At 37.5% G+C, this 16043-nt stretch overlaps 1 protein-coding gene across 1 annotated transcript in view; it reads left to right on the top strand.

Annotated features, from left to right (window-relative positions):
• The first annotated feature begins 454 nt into the window (after positions 1–454).
• kif26ab (kinesin family member 26Ab) overlaps positions 455–16043 on the top strand; it is a 104026-nt gene continuing 88437 nt past the window's right edge. The window contains exons 1-2 of the mRNA XM_073826597.1: positions 455–589; positions 2467–2703. Of these exons, the coding sequence (XP_073682698.1) occupies positions 455–589; positions 2467–2703 (372 nt within the window). The remainder of the gene's footprint in view (positions 590–2466; positions 2704–16043) is intronic.

Consider the following 16043-nt stretch of genomic DNA (forward strand, 5'->3'; position numbering starts at 1 on the left):
TAGCCACGAGGATATCAGACCGGAGAGGGAGAGATAGAGCGAGAGAGAGAGAGAGAGGTGGAGTTCTTCAAGGTAGTCTCCTCAACAGGCTCGCGTGAGTTCACTGCTAGACCTGCAGTGTAGACAAGACAAGGCGTGGACAGCTCATCTCACAAGGATGTATGCCAGGAGCGCATGGATCATTTGTGGATTGTATGGGGTTTTTGCGTGCTTTGACGAGTCTCAAAATTTGGATGTATGATTTTATACGCGGCAAGTAATTTGGAACAGAAACCGGACAATCTAAATGAGTCAACAGTTGGATCTACCTGAGAGGGAACCTCTGGATAAGACCATGCCACTGCTTTGGAATCAAAGAGAACCATTTGTAAAATGAGTCGGAACTCCAGAGCGCTGCAATGACTTCTCCACGTTTGCTGTAAGCTGGGCGAGGAAATATATCCAAAGCTGCACAATGGATTTACAAAACTCTAACGGGTCATCTGGGTCGGACAAGCAGAAGCCCAGTCTGATTGACATAGGGACGTTTTTCGTGGACGCTGACATCATTTTTGGATTTACTAGTCATCTGTTAAAGCGAAAAGCCAAGGTAAGCCTTTGAGAATGGACAAAAGACTCCACAAGTTGACTCATTTACAGCTCATTATACTCCACGTGGGTTGTTTCGCTTAAAAAAAAACTTATTCAGCTATTTAAAGGTTATGATATTTGGGGGTTCGCAAATATGAATGCTAAGTTTTCACTGGTTTCATTGTGTAGAGATTGTGTTCATATCAGCACCACGAACAGCTCTCATCATCCCCATCAATTGCGCTTTAGCAACTCACCTACAAACATTCAAAATGCATTACATTACAATTCAATGAATATCTCAGATAAAGCCTTTCATTTTGAACAACATTTTTCATCCGACAATGAACTTTGTGCTCAATTAAAAGTTTTTCAGCGATCTTAAGATTTCGGCAATTCAACTCTGAAATCTAAAAATATACTACAGCTAGGTTGCAGTTTTCCGTTTTAAACGTGAAAAAAAGACTTTAAGCATCATTCTGATGTGTTCATAAATATTAAGGTGCACAAAAACAGACAATAATGTTCAAGTAAAGGTTCTGAAATTGACTTTTAGAAATTAAGTTTTCTGTCTATAGGCTACAAATATAATAGCCGGTCACAAAAAAAGGCAAATTTCTGTCAGCAAATTTTGCCGTTTTCCTCACCCGTGTTAAACGGTCCGTTATTGATGGTTTAGAGGACTAGTTGCGCTGTCACAGACAAAGGACTGAATGAGGGTTTTTGTTTCTTTTGAGGCGGGAGATTGACGATATTTGGATTGCAATGTAATGTCACGTGATTCCAGCATATACTTAATCAACATGAAATATTTAGAGATGAGTAATTAAATATTCAAACATTCCCACAATTTATTGCAATCCCAGAGGTAAAATGCAGTTAAATTAAATACCACAGGGTGGCGCCAGAGTAATAAGCAAAAGACTCCAACAGACCCGTAATCTCACAGTCGACACAAGTGAACTGTAGCTCTAATATAAAAGATGACGTAATTTATGTTAGAAGCAATTTTTATTATTGATTATTTTTTTCTTTCAGACATACAACTATTTAAAAAAGATAAGTGTACTGGCTGTTACTTACACATATTTCATTATGAACCCTTTTCAATTTTCAACAGTTTGACCAGTTTTGATTAGGTCATGAGTTGCTCAGTTCTTTAACACGCACGCATTATCACAAAACACACTGTTTATTAAACGGTGAGGGAATTAATTCATTAAAAACAACTTTATTTTAACTTTTTGTTTGTGCAAACGCAGTCTAAACTCTTTGAACCAGCATTTCAGTGTTTGAATAGCTACTAAACGCTCAGCTCCACCCCTCCAACCAAGTGACCGAGCCGCGCACATTGACAGCAGTCAAACTTCACTCTCGCGTACTCGCGTCGTCATGGAACTAGATCAAAGCAAAACTTCACGGGAATTGAGTTATGCTTTTTTCCTTTGCGCTCCCACTGACTATCTATGAACTGTTTTCTTAATCAATGTGTGTAGACAAATATAGACGCAATAACGTGCACTAGATGTCCGCGTTTTGATCGTTTTACTGAGATGATGGATTTAACGCAGGGGAATGCGCAAGGAGCGTTCCAGATCAGTCGGTCATCTGTAAGTTCTCTAATAAACAGCTGACGCTGAGAAGTTACAGTATTCTGTTTAAATTCCCAAGCTTGCTGTTTGTTCATTGTGGCAGAGTAGCTTGCAACAAGTTTAGAGTTTTATGTTGCTTATTAATTACTATTTAGTAAACACAGAATTGTTAGTAATATAATAAGCAGTTAATAATATGCAATGTACTGTAATGTGAAAGTTCTGTATTTATAATCAGCCATTTTTGACAGATGTTAAATATACAAGGTCTTTCTGCATCCTGATGTTGTTGTCTTTCATAAAGGTGGAAGGCTGTTCGAGTGGAGAGTCTTCAATCTCACTTGAGCTAAGCCCGAGGAAGAGACTGTCAGCGGAGGAGGAAAGGTGTGCCAGCAGACCACCACCTGAAGGAGCAGGAGCCGTGAGCGTCTCTGAATCCGACAGGGATGAGACTAAGCCAGATCTGTGCAAGCAATGTCAGATGACTATATCTGAGCTGAGAAGACAAGCCCTCGCTCTGTCCGACCCTGCTTCCTTTAAGGTCAGTGAGTAAGAAACAATATTTCAATGCCTTTGCAAAGCAAACAAACACATCCAAGATCAGCAATCAGTTGCTTTGCAATTTATAGTACTTATTTAGCCTAATAATGTTATCTTTCAAGAAACTGTTTTTACTCATGCAGGATTGCATGAGTAAGAATCTTTTGTTACTTTCAAGAAGCACTTGACTTTCACTTGAGCCTCAAAGCTCTGGAAGTTGTTCTCCATGTTTCATTCTGTCACTCTGTTCTTTTCAAAGCATTGTGAAAGCCTCACATAAAACAGATGCAATGCATTGAATGCCTCTCAAAAGCCATTTTGTGTAAAAATCTCATGATCTGATGAATAGTTGACACAAATAAGGTCTGCCTTTGTAGTTTTATGACTCCCTTATCAGAAAACCGATATCCTATTCAGGCTCCTTTTCACAAAGTTCACCAACTCATCAAAAGGTTAATCTTTTTACCATGCCAGCACAGAGAGTAAATATTTCAATGGCCTCTTTTTCAAACTACAGTCTTTGTTGCACTTCAGAACAATCAGTTATGAATTGAAATCATATTCAGCATCAGTTGCAAAGTGTGATCAGGGCTTCAACACAAAATGCTGTTTGAAATGTTAATTGCTGGATGTTTGGTTTATGGTCAAAATAGTGATGAAACCTCATCAAGCCTTGAGTGGGATGGTTGGAGTGAGATGTGAGATGCTCAGCTGTGTGGCACAATGTGCTCCTATACTTGCCAATGTAGAAAGTGGATGGGCATGACATGCAGAAAGCAATCTGGATGAAAAATGAACTAAGTAGTTCTACATTTATCTGAAATGGAAATTCTTATGGAATGGTTGCAACTTTGAGGTTACATTTCTCGTGTGGATTTTTAGTGCTGTGCAACATCACATGAGCAAGAGTGCTATTGTTGATCTGACTCATAAATAGAGTTACTTTTAATAGAGTCACTTTAATTTTGAATGAATTACTTGAGTGAATGATTCAATGACTCAATCATAAAACATCCATTTTTGGATTTTTGAATAGATAGATAGATAGATAGACAGACAGACAGACAGATAGATCTCACACCCTTGAGTTATGTATTGATGAATGCTGGTAAACTGAAGCTACAAAACAATTTCATTGTTTGTTTGGAGTGTTCGCAGTCTATCTGCTCAATACTAAAGCCAAGAAATGTCTTTTTTTCTTCGCAACCTTCCGTTTCTAGAGTTTTCAACAGCTTTTCTTACTTTCACACACTGTATTCACACAGTATATGCGAATGCCAGTCTTTGAGAGTCTGTGGACAGGGGAGGGGGCTATTGGAAGTGGCCCATTGTTTTGGGAAACAATGCTTATCTCCCCCCCTTGTCCGTCGACATTGGGGGGGAGAAAACAGTCTAACTCGCTGCGCAGTCTGTGGAGGAAGTGCAGACCAAGTTGACCTTCATCATGCATTCAAAGTGTTCCTGTATACTCCTCACCAAATTCCCACCACAGTTAAATATAGGCTGTCGACTTTTTATTGTTGTCTGACTTGCTGCTTGGGTTAGCCTCAGGTTTTCCCCCTCCCTTCGTTTTCTTTTGTGGTTGTGTTTCAAGAGAGATCTCATGCTTAGGTAGGATTACAAGCCCTCTGGTTTGCTTTGAACCCCCCCTCAAGTTCTCTTCTCTCCAGGTTACCTCAGGGGATAAATAAGAAGGTTTTTGTGTGGGTGTGCATCGATGTTGGTTGGATGCGTATGACCTCGTCCCACCCTGAGATGTGTTATTTAGGTAGTGCTTCCAGAGCTTGCTAATATACTCGCTCATTCTCATCGGTGGTGCTTATCTGAAATCACCACAAGTTTGGCTGCCCCATTTCACTCTGGCTGTTTGCCCTATGTGGTCCGCTCCAGGTGTGGGGGATAAAGCCATGGGGTCAAGCCGGAGAGGTTACGCCTCTATCGGCCCCACTGCTGATGGCTTAATGAGACTGGGGAAGCATTGGCCATGGGAGTCCTGCTTTCCCTGCAGTTTGGAAAATAAAGGATGCTTTGTCCAGCCATAGATGTGTGGTGGATACCTGACCTGAACTTAGAGACTCAAGCGATATGGCTCTAGATGAGAAGCTACAGAGGGTTACTGTTTACCAGTAACTACCAAAGTGTGGGTGGCCCGTAGGCTTAAATTGGTTGAGTTTTCATTATTCTTCATTTTCAGTTGCAATTCACACCTGCTTCCCCCTCACATGTTCATTATAAAAATTGCTCTCAGTTTGCTGGTAAAGTCTGGGAACCGCAGCACTCAATAAGTTTCAGATATCAGGCTGCCCTAATGACCCAGCTGCACTTCAGTGGTTCATACTAGAGCTCATTTATCCTCGGCCAGCTTGTGTTGGCAAGGAGCACTGGCCTCTTAGTCAATTATTTTTGTGTAATTGCAGATTTTTTGCAGCTTTTGAATATTGTATTGTATTTATCCATCCATAATCATACACCTACTGACTCATCTATGTTGTCTTTGGACTTTCTCTACTTACTTCATCAAATGATCCAGTTTAAGTAAACTATGTATACAATAAATACATTGAGGTTTTAAGGTATTATTTGTGATATTTTAAGGTTTATTTTAATTTTTATATTAAATATTTTAAAATTAAAATAATTACACAACAATGATGGTCTGCAAATGGATTTGATGGCGCAAATTTCTCAGATTTTGGCAAATTTAATTAATATTTAATCATCAGACGTGCTTAGTCCAGCAACCCCAATTAAACTAAATTTGATACTATGTAACATCAAGAATGATGTAATGAATTGTAATGTGATTTTAAAATGGCTAAATTAAAATCGTCTCGTATCAGAGGCATTTCCTCTGAGGAGGGAAGGGAGGCAGTGTCTCCTCAAAATATTGGATGAGAAAAAAATCATAGTACAAAAATAAAACAATGCCAATATTACAATATAATTACAATAATTATTGTTAAATATAAGATCAAAAAGTGTATAAATCACTTGTTTTTCTAAAGAAACCTCAGTCCAACAGCGACTCCAGCAGGACTCCAGCAGGTACGCATACACATACGCATACGCATCGCAGAGCTAGACAGAGGAGCATTTGAGGTTAAAAAGTATATAAATTGTAATTTTTTGTTTCATTAGATAAGAACCTTATAATTTGGCTGGGATCATGTAGAGCCCTTTGAAACCCTTCAATCTGTTGAGTACCATTGAGGTTCACTATTATGGAGAATAATCCTGGAATGTTTCCCTCAAAAACTTAATTTCTTTTTGTCTGAAAAAAGAAAGACATGAACATCTTGGATGACATAGGGGTGAGTAAATTATCAGGACATTTTTATTTTGGAAGTGGAGTAATACTTTAATAGAAAGACAAATTTTAAAAAGTAAGTAAACAACTCACACACTTAGATATAACCACTTTTTATGTCAAAATAAGACATAAAAGTGCATAAAAAACATGATCTGTGGGACTTTTTAGTGAGTAATCAGATTGGTAAAATGTAATATTCAGAAGCTAAATCCAAAAATTGGTCCAAAAGTGGGTTCCTTCCAGGAAATACGTGGTCAGCATCGCAGCCTGGTGTGTGACAGGCCGTTTCTTTGCAGTCTTCTGCCAAGCACACGCTCGCAGGCGGCAATTAGTCTTTCTTCACGCCCCACAGCTTTTAATGGCTTCACTCTTTTTCACCAGGTTTGCTTTCAGCCCGCGCCATCCTTTGTTTTATTATTTATTACCAATGATTTCCTTGGCTGATATCAGTGAGGAATGGTCTCTTCTCTTCAAACAATAAAGAAGCTCTCCCCTCAGTAGTTCATTCACTTCAATGTCAGGGCACTTAACACCTGAACAATGCCTGAGGATGGAATGCCTGGAAGCTTAACACGGGACAATGGACAAAGACTTCATTGCCTACAATGATTGACACTTAACTACTCACAAAGCTCCAGCACATAATCGCAATTTAAAAATGGCCAGCGTTAACCCTAAATCATATATCCGGCTATGATAACCATTAACCGCTATAAATGAATCTGAGATGTCTAACGTCAAACGCTTTCACTCCACTGGCTGTCCGTTTCGATTACAAGATCATTCAACAAAATTTAAGGCCATTCGCACCTGGGTTAGAACAATCTAGTGGTTTGGAATGTAGCGTTCCCAATCCCATTATTGTGATGAAGGACTACATGGTATATGGTATCACGTTTAATAAGATGAATATGCGCTTGGGGGCGGTCATTATTTCATCTCCATTGTCCAAAGAGAGGCACTGAAATGGCTGTCATCAATTATAATAGCCACTACAGTTCTAAGGGTCTATAAGCTCTCTGTTGTGACATGCAAGAACTTTAAAGTCTGTTCACCGGGCAGGTCGAAAACACCTGCATCCCTCCGTCCTTCAAATGCTGGGTGAAACCTTAGACGATGGTTGTAATGAGAATACTTAGCTCGCCTTTGCTGTCAGTCATCTCCCTGAACTCTCTTGTGACCAGACCTAAAAAAACCCATGGGAGGATCATCTAAAGCAAAGCTAGATGGATTTGCAGTTTGCTGGTTTCATTTCAAGCACTTAACCCCTGCAGCTGTGTGTCTGTATGGGCCTTTAACATTGGGCCTGTAACCACCAATGTTAAAGGTCAGTGCGGTAGACCGCTATGGGATAAGAATCATAACAAAGTATGAAAATGGGTGGACCGTGCCTGATTAGACTGCATTGTCTTGGACAATAAAGATGGAGATCGTTTAAAGCAATGGCTTCTGGTAGTTGCATAAGCCACTTAGATGTTATATTGTATGCCAGAAGTATTATTAAAAATCTGAGGTGTAGACAGACTTGAAAGGATGTGACATTTTAAAACTATTTTAGTTTAAACCTCGAGTTCTATGGGAATGCGAAGATGCCTGTAGATGAACAAAACTTCCTAAAGACCTGCGTCTTGCTCTTTCAACTTTAACCCTGATGCCTTTGAGGCTTTTAGTAGACCACGTCTACTGAAAGAGCGTACTAATGGCAGAGACAAGAAATGCTAGATGCCATCCTGGCAGGATGTAAACATGCAACGCTTGTCATGAAGCCGCAGACAGTGAAAGAGTTTCTTAAGCGCTGATTTCTCTCAATATCCAGGGGCTTTTAGACTCCTTGTGGGGAAAATCAATGGTACAATGTTTGGTTAAGCCTATGCTTATATCCATCGCCGCCTGTAAGCTCTTTCAGTAGCTGTGGTCCTCGTATCAGTATTTTATTTTCCGAGTTGTTGCGGTAAAAAAAAGCAACAGGTAACGCCAGTAGCTCACTGAGTATAACCATTTCACGTCATAATGGTGTCCTCCATAATCCCAAATATGTATAAAACGATGTGGATTTTTTTAAATAGCATCTTTCATGAGTTTTCTACTACATATTTTGTACATATTAAAGTAAGCTTTTGAAAATTGTATTGTATTTATCCATCCATCTATCCATCCATGACTTGAAAGGATGTGACCTTTTAAAACTATTTTAGTTTAAACCTTGAGTTCTATGGGAATGAGAAGATGCTTGTAGATGAACAAAACTTCCTAAAGACCTGCGTCTTGCTCTTTCCACTTTAACCCTGATGCCTTTGAGGCTTTTAGTAGACCACATCTACTAAAAGAGCCTAATGGCAGAGACAAGAAACGCTAGATGCCATCCTGGCAGGATGTAAACATGCAACGCTTGTCATGAAGCCACAGACAGTGAAAGAGTTTCTTAAGCGCTGATTTCTCTCAATATCCAGGGGCTTTTAGACTCCTTGTGGGGAAAATCAATGGTACGACGTTTGGTTTAAGCCTACGCTTATATCCATCGCCACCTGTAAGCTCTTTCAGTAGCTGTGGTCCTCGTATCAGTATTTTATTTTCCGAGTTGTTGCGGTAAAAAAAAGCAACAGGTAATGCCAGTAGCTCACTGAGTGTAACCATTTCATGCCATAATGGTGTCCCCTATAATCCCAAATATGTATAAAACGATGTGGATTTTTTAAATAGCATCTTTCATGAGTTTTCTACTACATATTTTGTACATAGTAAAGTAAGCTTTAGAAAATTTTATTGTATTTATCCGTCCATCCATCCATGACTTGAAAGGATGTGACCTTTTAAAACTATTTTAGTTTAAACCTCGAGTTCTATGGGAATGAGAAGATGCCTGTAGATGAACAAAACTTCCTAAAGACCTGCGTCTTGCTCTTTCCACTTTAACCCTGATGCCTTTGAGGCTTTTAGTAGACCACATCTACTGAAAGAGCGTACTAATGGCAGAGAAAAGAAACGGTAGATGCCCTCCTGGCAGGATGTAAACATGCAACGCTTGTCATGAAGCCGCAGACAGTAAAAGAGTTTCTTAAGCGCTGATTTCTCTCAATATCCAGCGGCTTTTAGACTCCTTGTGGGGAAAATCAATGGTACAACATTTGGTTTAAGCCTATGCTTATATCCATCGCTGCCTGGAAGCTCTTTCAGTAGCTGTGGTCCTCGTATCAGTATTTTATTTTCAGAGCAACAGGTAACATCAGTAGCTCACTAAGTGTAACCATTTCACGTCATAATGGCATCCCCCATAATCCCAAATATGTATAAAACGATGTGGATTTTTTAAATAGCATCTTTCATGAGTTTTCTACTACATATTTTGGGGTATTAGAAGGGTTCTGTGTATGTTAAAGGGTTTCCATGAAAACATAGACATCAAGAACATTCATTTATTAATTTATTCATTTAAGTTGTGATTGAGATTCATTTATAAGTTATACTGTTGTGAACAGTTCTTAAAATAAACATTTTAATAATTTGAAGAACCTTTTTTCCATTATGAAGATCCTTTTGTGCATTAGAAAAGTTTCATGGATGTTAGGAGTTCTTCACTGAACCATAGATACCAAGAATCTATGTAGAGTTAAACATGTCAATAAACCTTATGCTGTTGTGAGCTGATTTTCATTTTCAGGTTACTTAAAATGTGACTGCATGCCCAAGGCACTGTTCAAATGTTTATTCTGAGGACAATTATTTCCTCACACCCCTACCAGAGAAAAGCTCACAGTTCTCACGAGAAGCGAGGCTGGTTGAAGGCCTACTGGAAGTCCTGGTTCGACTTGCTTGTTTCATTTCTTCACTCTCAACCCTGCAGGGGAGGTTTGCCTAGCACATGCCACAGCATTCGCTATAAATCACTCAAGTTTTATAACCTTTAATAGTTTCTCATTTGATTCTGCTCCTCAGCCCTTTTCGTGTACCTTCGTATGCTTGGAGTTTACAAGAAATTCAAAGCTGTTGATCAGAACATAACAACAGGTGAATTGTGACGTACGTGGGGGTGGATTGGCATCTGACGAATAGTGTACATCAACCCTCACCTGATTCCTTGAATTGTCTTTTCGTTACATGTCTCTAATGTTGCTTGAAAGAAAAGTGTTGTGACAATGTTTAATGAGTTAATGACGTATAATGAAAATGAAACATCTTTTTAAAATATCTAGTTTAAACCACATGCCATGTTCTTAATAATGTACATTTTGTATTTGTTGCTTTCATGTGGTTATAGAAGTTTCAAGAGACAATTCTTAATGAATGAATTAATTTTAAATGTAAACATTTACAATGCTTTAAAAAATGCTTTAAAGTTGCATTAGATGTAACCAAACTTTTTAAATATATTTTACACCATATTTCTTCTAAATATTTATAAAAATTCATAGTTAATACGTGGTGTCATTTCCTGTTTCCTGCATGCTTCTGCAAGTTGGTGTGGCAAATGACTTTGATCAAACCTGTTAAAATGGCAGACTTTTTTTTTTAAATTTAGATAGCAGTGAAACAGTTTTGTTGAAGTAAAATATTTTATTTCATTTTTTTTTTTAATTTCAGGACAGTTGTATTTTCCTGACAAAAAATATCAAAACTAATTTTGATTCAGAATTTTAAAAAATGTTCATCGTAGAAGAGGTGTATTCATTTGTATTAATTGCATTTTTTTTTATCACTGACCCTAATGCAAATAGCCTTTTTTAACCTAGAAATATCCCACTAAATATTATAATGAAATCATTTGAAAAATGTACCTCCATCCACAAAGACCTTGACAGCAGACCTTCCAAACGGCGAGTGTGAGTAATATTTAACAGCGTGTGCCCGGAAGCCGCTGCCCTGGGTTCACCAAAGATCTCCAAATCTGAAATGGAAGTTTTATGCATGCTGCTCTTGTCTTCCTCTTAACCTTTTAACCCGACCCTGTCCATAGGAAAAGCAGAATGTAAACCGCAGGAAATGATGGCTTGAGAGAGCCAAGTACTGCATTGCATTATTGATGTTTACTCAGACGATCCCTGCTATCTGATTCTCAATCAGTGAGTGTTTAAACTCGTTGTTTGCTTCCGGGCCGTTTCACTGTTAAGCTGTGTGCTCAGCTGATACGACTATGATAAGCTCATCCTAAATTGTTTTATTCTCACTCTCAGGGTTTTTTGATGTTAAAACAAAGCACTTGTTTTGCATTTGACTTTCTTAGGGCATTTATTAATGCTTGCTGATATACATATATGTTGTAACATATTCAAGGAATTTGAATATTGACACCTATTTACAATTTTATGTAGATAAAACATGTAGTTCAGGCATGTTGTTTGAAGCTGTCAAACATGGATCTTATAGAAACGTGAAGTTCCTCTCTTGTCCTCTAGAGGCACATGGGATTCTCTTTTGAATGCATTCTTGTTCATTGGCTTGCAGAATGACTTTAGAGCTGGTATTAGTTTTTTTTTTTTTTTTCCCCCAATAAAGCAGTTTCTCAAATGTGCTTCTACTGTGATAATGGGAGAGGTTAAAAAACAAATCGGGCACTGCAGGACTGTTTGAATTGTGTCAAAGCTCTTGGAGGTCTCTCTAGTCCCCCCTCAATTTGAACAATGCTGCAGGATATGCATTAAATTTATGTTAGAAAAAAAAAGAGTTCACACTGGCCAGTTAACAGCTATCCCTTCTCTTATTTTGTATTTTATCCCAGGCTGCCAACAGCGAGAGGAAACTTCTCAATGTTGTAGGGTGTGACACAGGAAACAGGCTGAAGTGGGCTTCAGCTGAAGGCTGTGTGTGCATAAATGCTCGAATGCATTGGCATATGTGTGGTGTCAGAGTGTTTTGGAATCTTCGTGGAAAAAGAACATCCAGGAATGTTCCAACCAAAGTAATTGCTATTCTCTGTCATTCCTCTCTCTGTCCAGTCCTGCCTGGTATTACACTAAATGTCAGGCCGACTGCAGGCTAGCAGATAAGACATAAGCATGTGGCGTATCTCACTGGCTCTGAATTTATAGATTTGAGCACATCTGGCCATCAGCTGATTAGCACAAAATTTATTTCCCTTTGTACTCATAGGCTGAGTAAACTTTCAGCACAGGAAATAGAACTTTGATATTTAACAGTTATTTTCAATTGGTATTGCAAATATTTTACCAGCAAAACAACACGTCTGTGTGTTTTGTAATGTTCAGATGACACCGTGTATAGAATAGAACAGAACCTTTAGCTGTCATGAAAAACACTGAAATTATTTCACCACACAACAGCACTGTGAACAAAGAAAATTGGTTCCTGTGTTGCCAAGTCTGTGTTTTTTTCCTGTGGAATTGCACTACTTTTACAACGTTTTTTTTTTTAGTCTGTGGTTTAAAGTGTGTGGAGAACCCCTCTGGAATGGAAACTGCAGAAAAAAAATTTAATTGGGCAAGTTTTGATTAGCAACTGGGTTGGGTTTGTTTCCCAAACCTGGCAACCTTGACTGCCTTTGAGCAAACAGAGGTTAAGCGCCTTGCTCATAGCTCACTCATGATGGCTCACTTCTTGTATAAATTGTACTAGCAACTACACAACACAACTTTCATGGTAATTTTAGTAACCCTTTTCAATTAAAATTTTGATTGGCATTTTGTGGCTTTTAATTCATCTCTGAATGAAAAGAATACAAATGACTGTCCCCCCCAAAAAACATTCTCTGACTAACGATAACAAGTAACTTCCATTTTAATTTTATTCTGGAATCCGTTTTTTTTGTTACATTTTTCTAGACTTTGTTTTAAAATTACATTTTATTATAAAAAAAAAAAAAATACTTTTTTTATTATTTATTTATTATTAATTTTTTTAAAATCATATTATGTGTTTTTCATTTGAATGGTTTCATTAAATGTAATAATTAAAAGCATCTGTAATTAATTGATTTTTAATATTTAAAAGAAAATGTATATATCTATATCTATCTATCTATCTATCTATCTATCTATCTATCTATCTATCTATCTATCTATCTATCTATCTATCTATCTATCTATCTATATATATATATATATATACACACAGACAAAAACAGAGAAACTGTATATACAGAATATAAAATACAGAAATACTGTGTTATGTATTTAAATTTTTCTGCTAAATAAATTATGATAAATATATTTTTTCTGGTAAAAAAATTATGTTTTAATAATATTTTTTTTATTATTAATAGTAGTAGTAGTATCATTACATTAAGTGAGCCCTGAAGAAGAGGGAGCAAGCTGAAAGAGAGAGAGAGTATCATTACATGAAGTAAAATATTTCTGTCACAGTTTCTTCAAGTTAAGACAAACATTTATTTTGACAGGTTACTGTGAAGACCTTTAAGTTTCTTTTTGTATATAAAATGAGAGATGGTTTTTGTGTTCATGTACTCATATATTGAGGGGGTAGACAGTGTTGCCAAGTCTGCGGTTTTCCCGCGGAATTAGGCTACATTCATACTATTGCCGCGGGTTGTTTTTCATGTCCGCGGGTTGAAGCAACCCCAATAATTTAATATTTAGCCCCTGGAATGCTAATTTTACCAGAGGAACCCCACCACACATTGTGTATTTTACCTCCAGAATGTTTTTTTACCAGGAGACCCCCTCTCAAAATGTGACTGGGCTACATTTGGGCTAGTTTTGAGTAGCAACTGGGTGGGTTTTGTTGTGAAAACCTGGCAACCCTAGTGGTAGAAGCTGAAAACAGCAGCATCACGAAAACTAAACTAAACTAAACTAAACTAAACCTGTTTAGTTGCATCTGTGGCATTTATTCACATAGAGACCCACAGAACATGTAGGATTCATATTTAAATAATATTTTTGCAGGTTAATATTCACAGACACTAGTCCATATCGCATTTTGATTTAAGTGTACTGACCCACTATTGATTTATATATCTAAAATTAGGCAAATTCATTGACCTTATATGAGTAAATTCCATTTTTATGATTACGCAACTCAATCCGCATTTTCCACATTGCGGAAATCATAGGGCCTTACCCTTTTTTCTTTTTTTACTTTTTAGCACTTAGCGTTTTTATGAGATTGGCAGTACAGTCTGCAGCTCCTCTCCAGTCCACCAGAGGGAACTTTTACCAGAATTCTAAGAAGTCCTCTACTTCTTACTCTCTCTAGAATAAAAATGTACCTCTCTCTAAAAGACTCTAGTCTTTGACTAGCAATAGCAAATTACTGAAATGCTAGTGATTGATTATAAAGAATATGGCTGCTGCTTTCAGATTTTACAAACCTGTAAACTTATTTTGAAACTTATTTAGGGACTACCCTAGCCTTGACATCAATGTCACTGTCTGCTGGTCAGTGGGTCAGCTGTCAGCCCAACCTGCCATTGTATTGTCGGCATTCATGTGAGTTTGGCAGGATCCCCTGTGGTGTTTGGCTTGGCATGTGTAAGCGTGATAGTGTGTGTGTTGCCTCTTTTGTATGCCCTTATTTATTCTCCATTCCGCAGAACTCATAGATGTGGGCCCTATAAATCTGTGCATGGAAATGCCAGTCAAAGTTCACACCTAAGTTCATTTCATGCTTCACTGTCTTCCTCTGCGTGTGTGGTGCAGCATGTTAGCGTGTGTGAGGTTTTGCATAAAAATATGCTGCTTTATCATGGAATGATTATCATTTATTCTTTTTTGTGTTTGAGAGAGTGTGCGTGTTCAGAATTGATTCAGGCTTTTCTATGAAAAAGGTTTCTCTCAGAGATGGAAGACTTAATCAGCCATTACAGTAAAAAATGATTTGCCTCACCTTCGCAGTTGTGTTTCACTGGGTAAAACAAAAGCCACTGCTTTCAGCTCTTTGTCTTTGTGGATAATAGCCTAGTTCGGAGGTTCTCAAACTTTTCAGGTAAAACAAAAATAGCAGACGACCTACAACTACTTTATTATGATGTGAGAATCCTAAGAATGTTTAAATAAGAAAGTCTGAACATTGCTGAAATAGAATTATCACAATGTATTGTTATTAAATAATTTATTTTGAACTATTTTTGAGTTTAAGAACCACTGCTCATGTCGTTTTGGAAGCTGTGGAGTGATGTGATTTCTTCTCAAGTATTCAAAGTTACTGATTCTTGAGTGCATTTCAACTAGTATCTGCCACAGCATTGTCATTATATGATAAATTGAGGTTTCCTGCCAGGATCTGCTAATCTCTGTTTTATGGGCATGTAATTTCATGGCATCTGGCTTCTTTTCACATTTTGCACAAACAGGCGTTTTATGACAAAGAGTGGATAAGAATCACTTCTGTTTTCTTGTTGTGGTTACTATCTGTTCTTTTATCTGTAGTGAGTTTCTTTTATGTGATGGACATGTAAATCTTTAATCATTTGTGAGATAATTTGTAACATGGTAGAGGATCACACTTTATTATAATGGCTTATTATGACTAATGGCCTAATATTCTTTGAACTTTGATTAGAGTAGATGACGGTAGGAGAAATGAATCACTTGCATGTCTTTGAGCGCTGTCAGAGTGCCAGATCTTTGCCCTTATTTAGTTTTTCCCCTAGGAGGCAAGGGTTGGTCACAGTTCATATACCGACAAAGAGAGTTTTCTAAACCAGTTCCTGCAATTTACATTTTGTTTTTTTGACTTTTCTGACAAAACCTGTGAGGTATGTTGCTCTAGACCTAAAGATGAAGTCAAGAATCTGTAACTTTGACTTTGAACTTGGTTTAGGTATCATTTACCATAAAACTTGACAGTCAGCACAAATTCAAAACAGTTAAACTGCAGTCAAGACACTTTTATAAAGTACTCGTATTATTAGCAAAATTACAGTTTTCCATCAGAAAACACTAAGAATCACAATTTAGTATTTAACTAAAACAGACACAAAAGACAAGTTTAATTTATAGTTGACGTCAAAAGTTTACACCCCCTTTCAGAATCTGCAAAATGTTAATTATTTTACCAAAATAAGAGGGATATTTCACATAAAAGATATTTACATATAGTACACAAGAGAAAATAGTTGA

The sequence above is a fragment of the Garra rufa genome, chromosome 21 (assembly GCF_049309525.1).
Source record: "Garra rufa chromosome 21, GarRuf1.0, whole genome shotgun sequence".
NCBI classification, from domain to species: domain Eukaryota; kingdom Metazoa; phylum Chordata; class Actinopteri; order Cypriniformes; family Cyprinidae; genus Garra; species Garra rufa.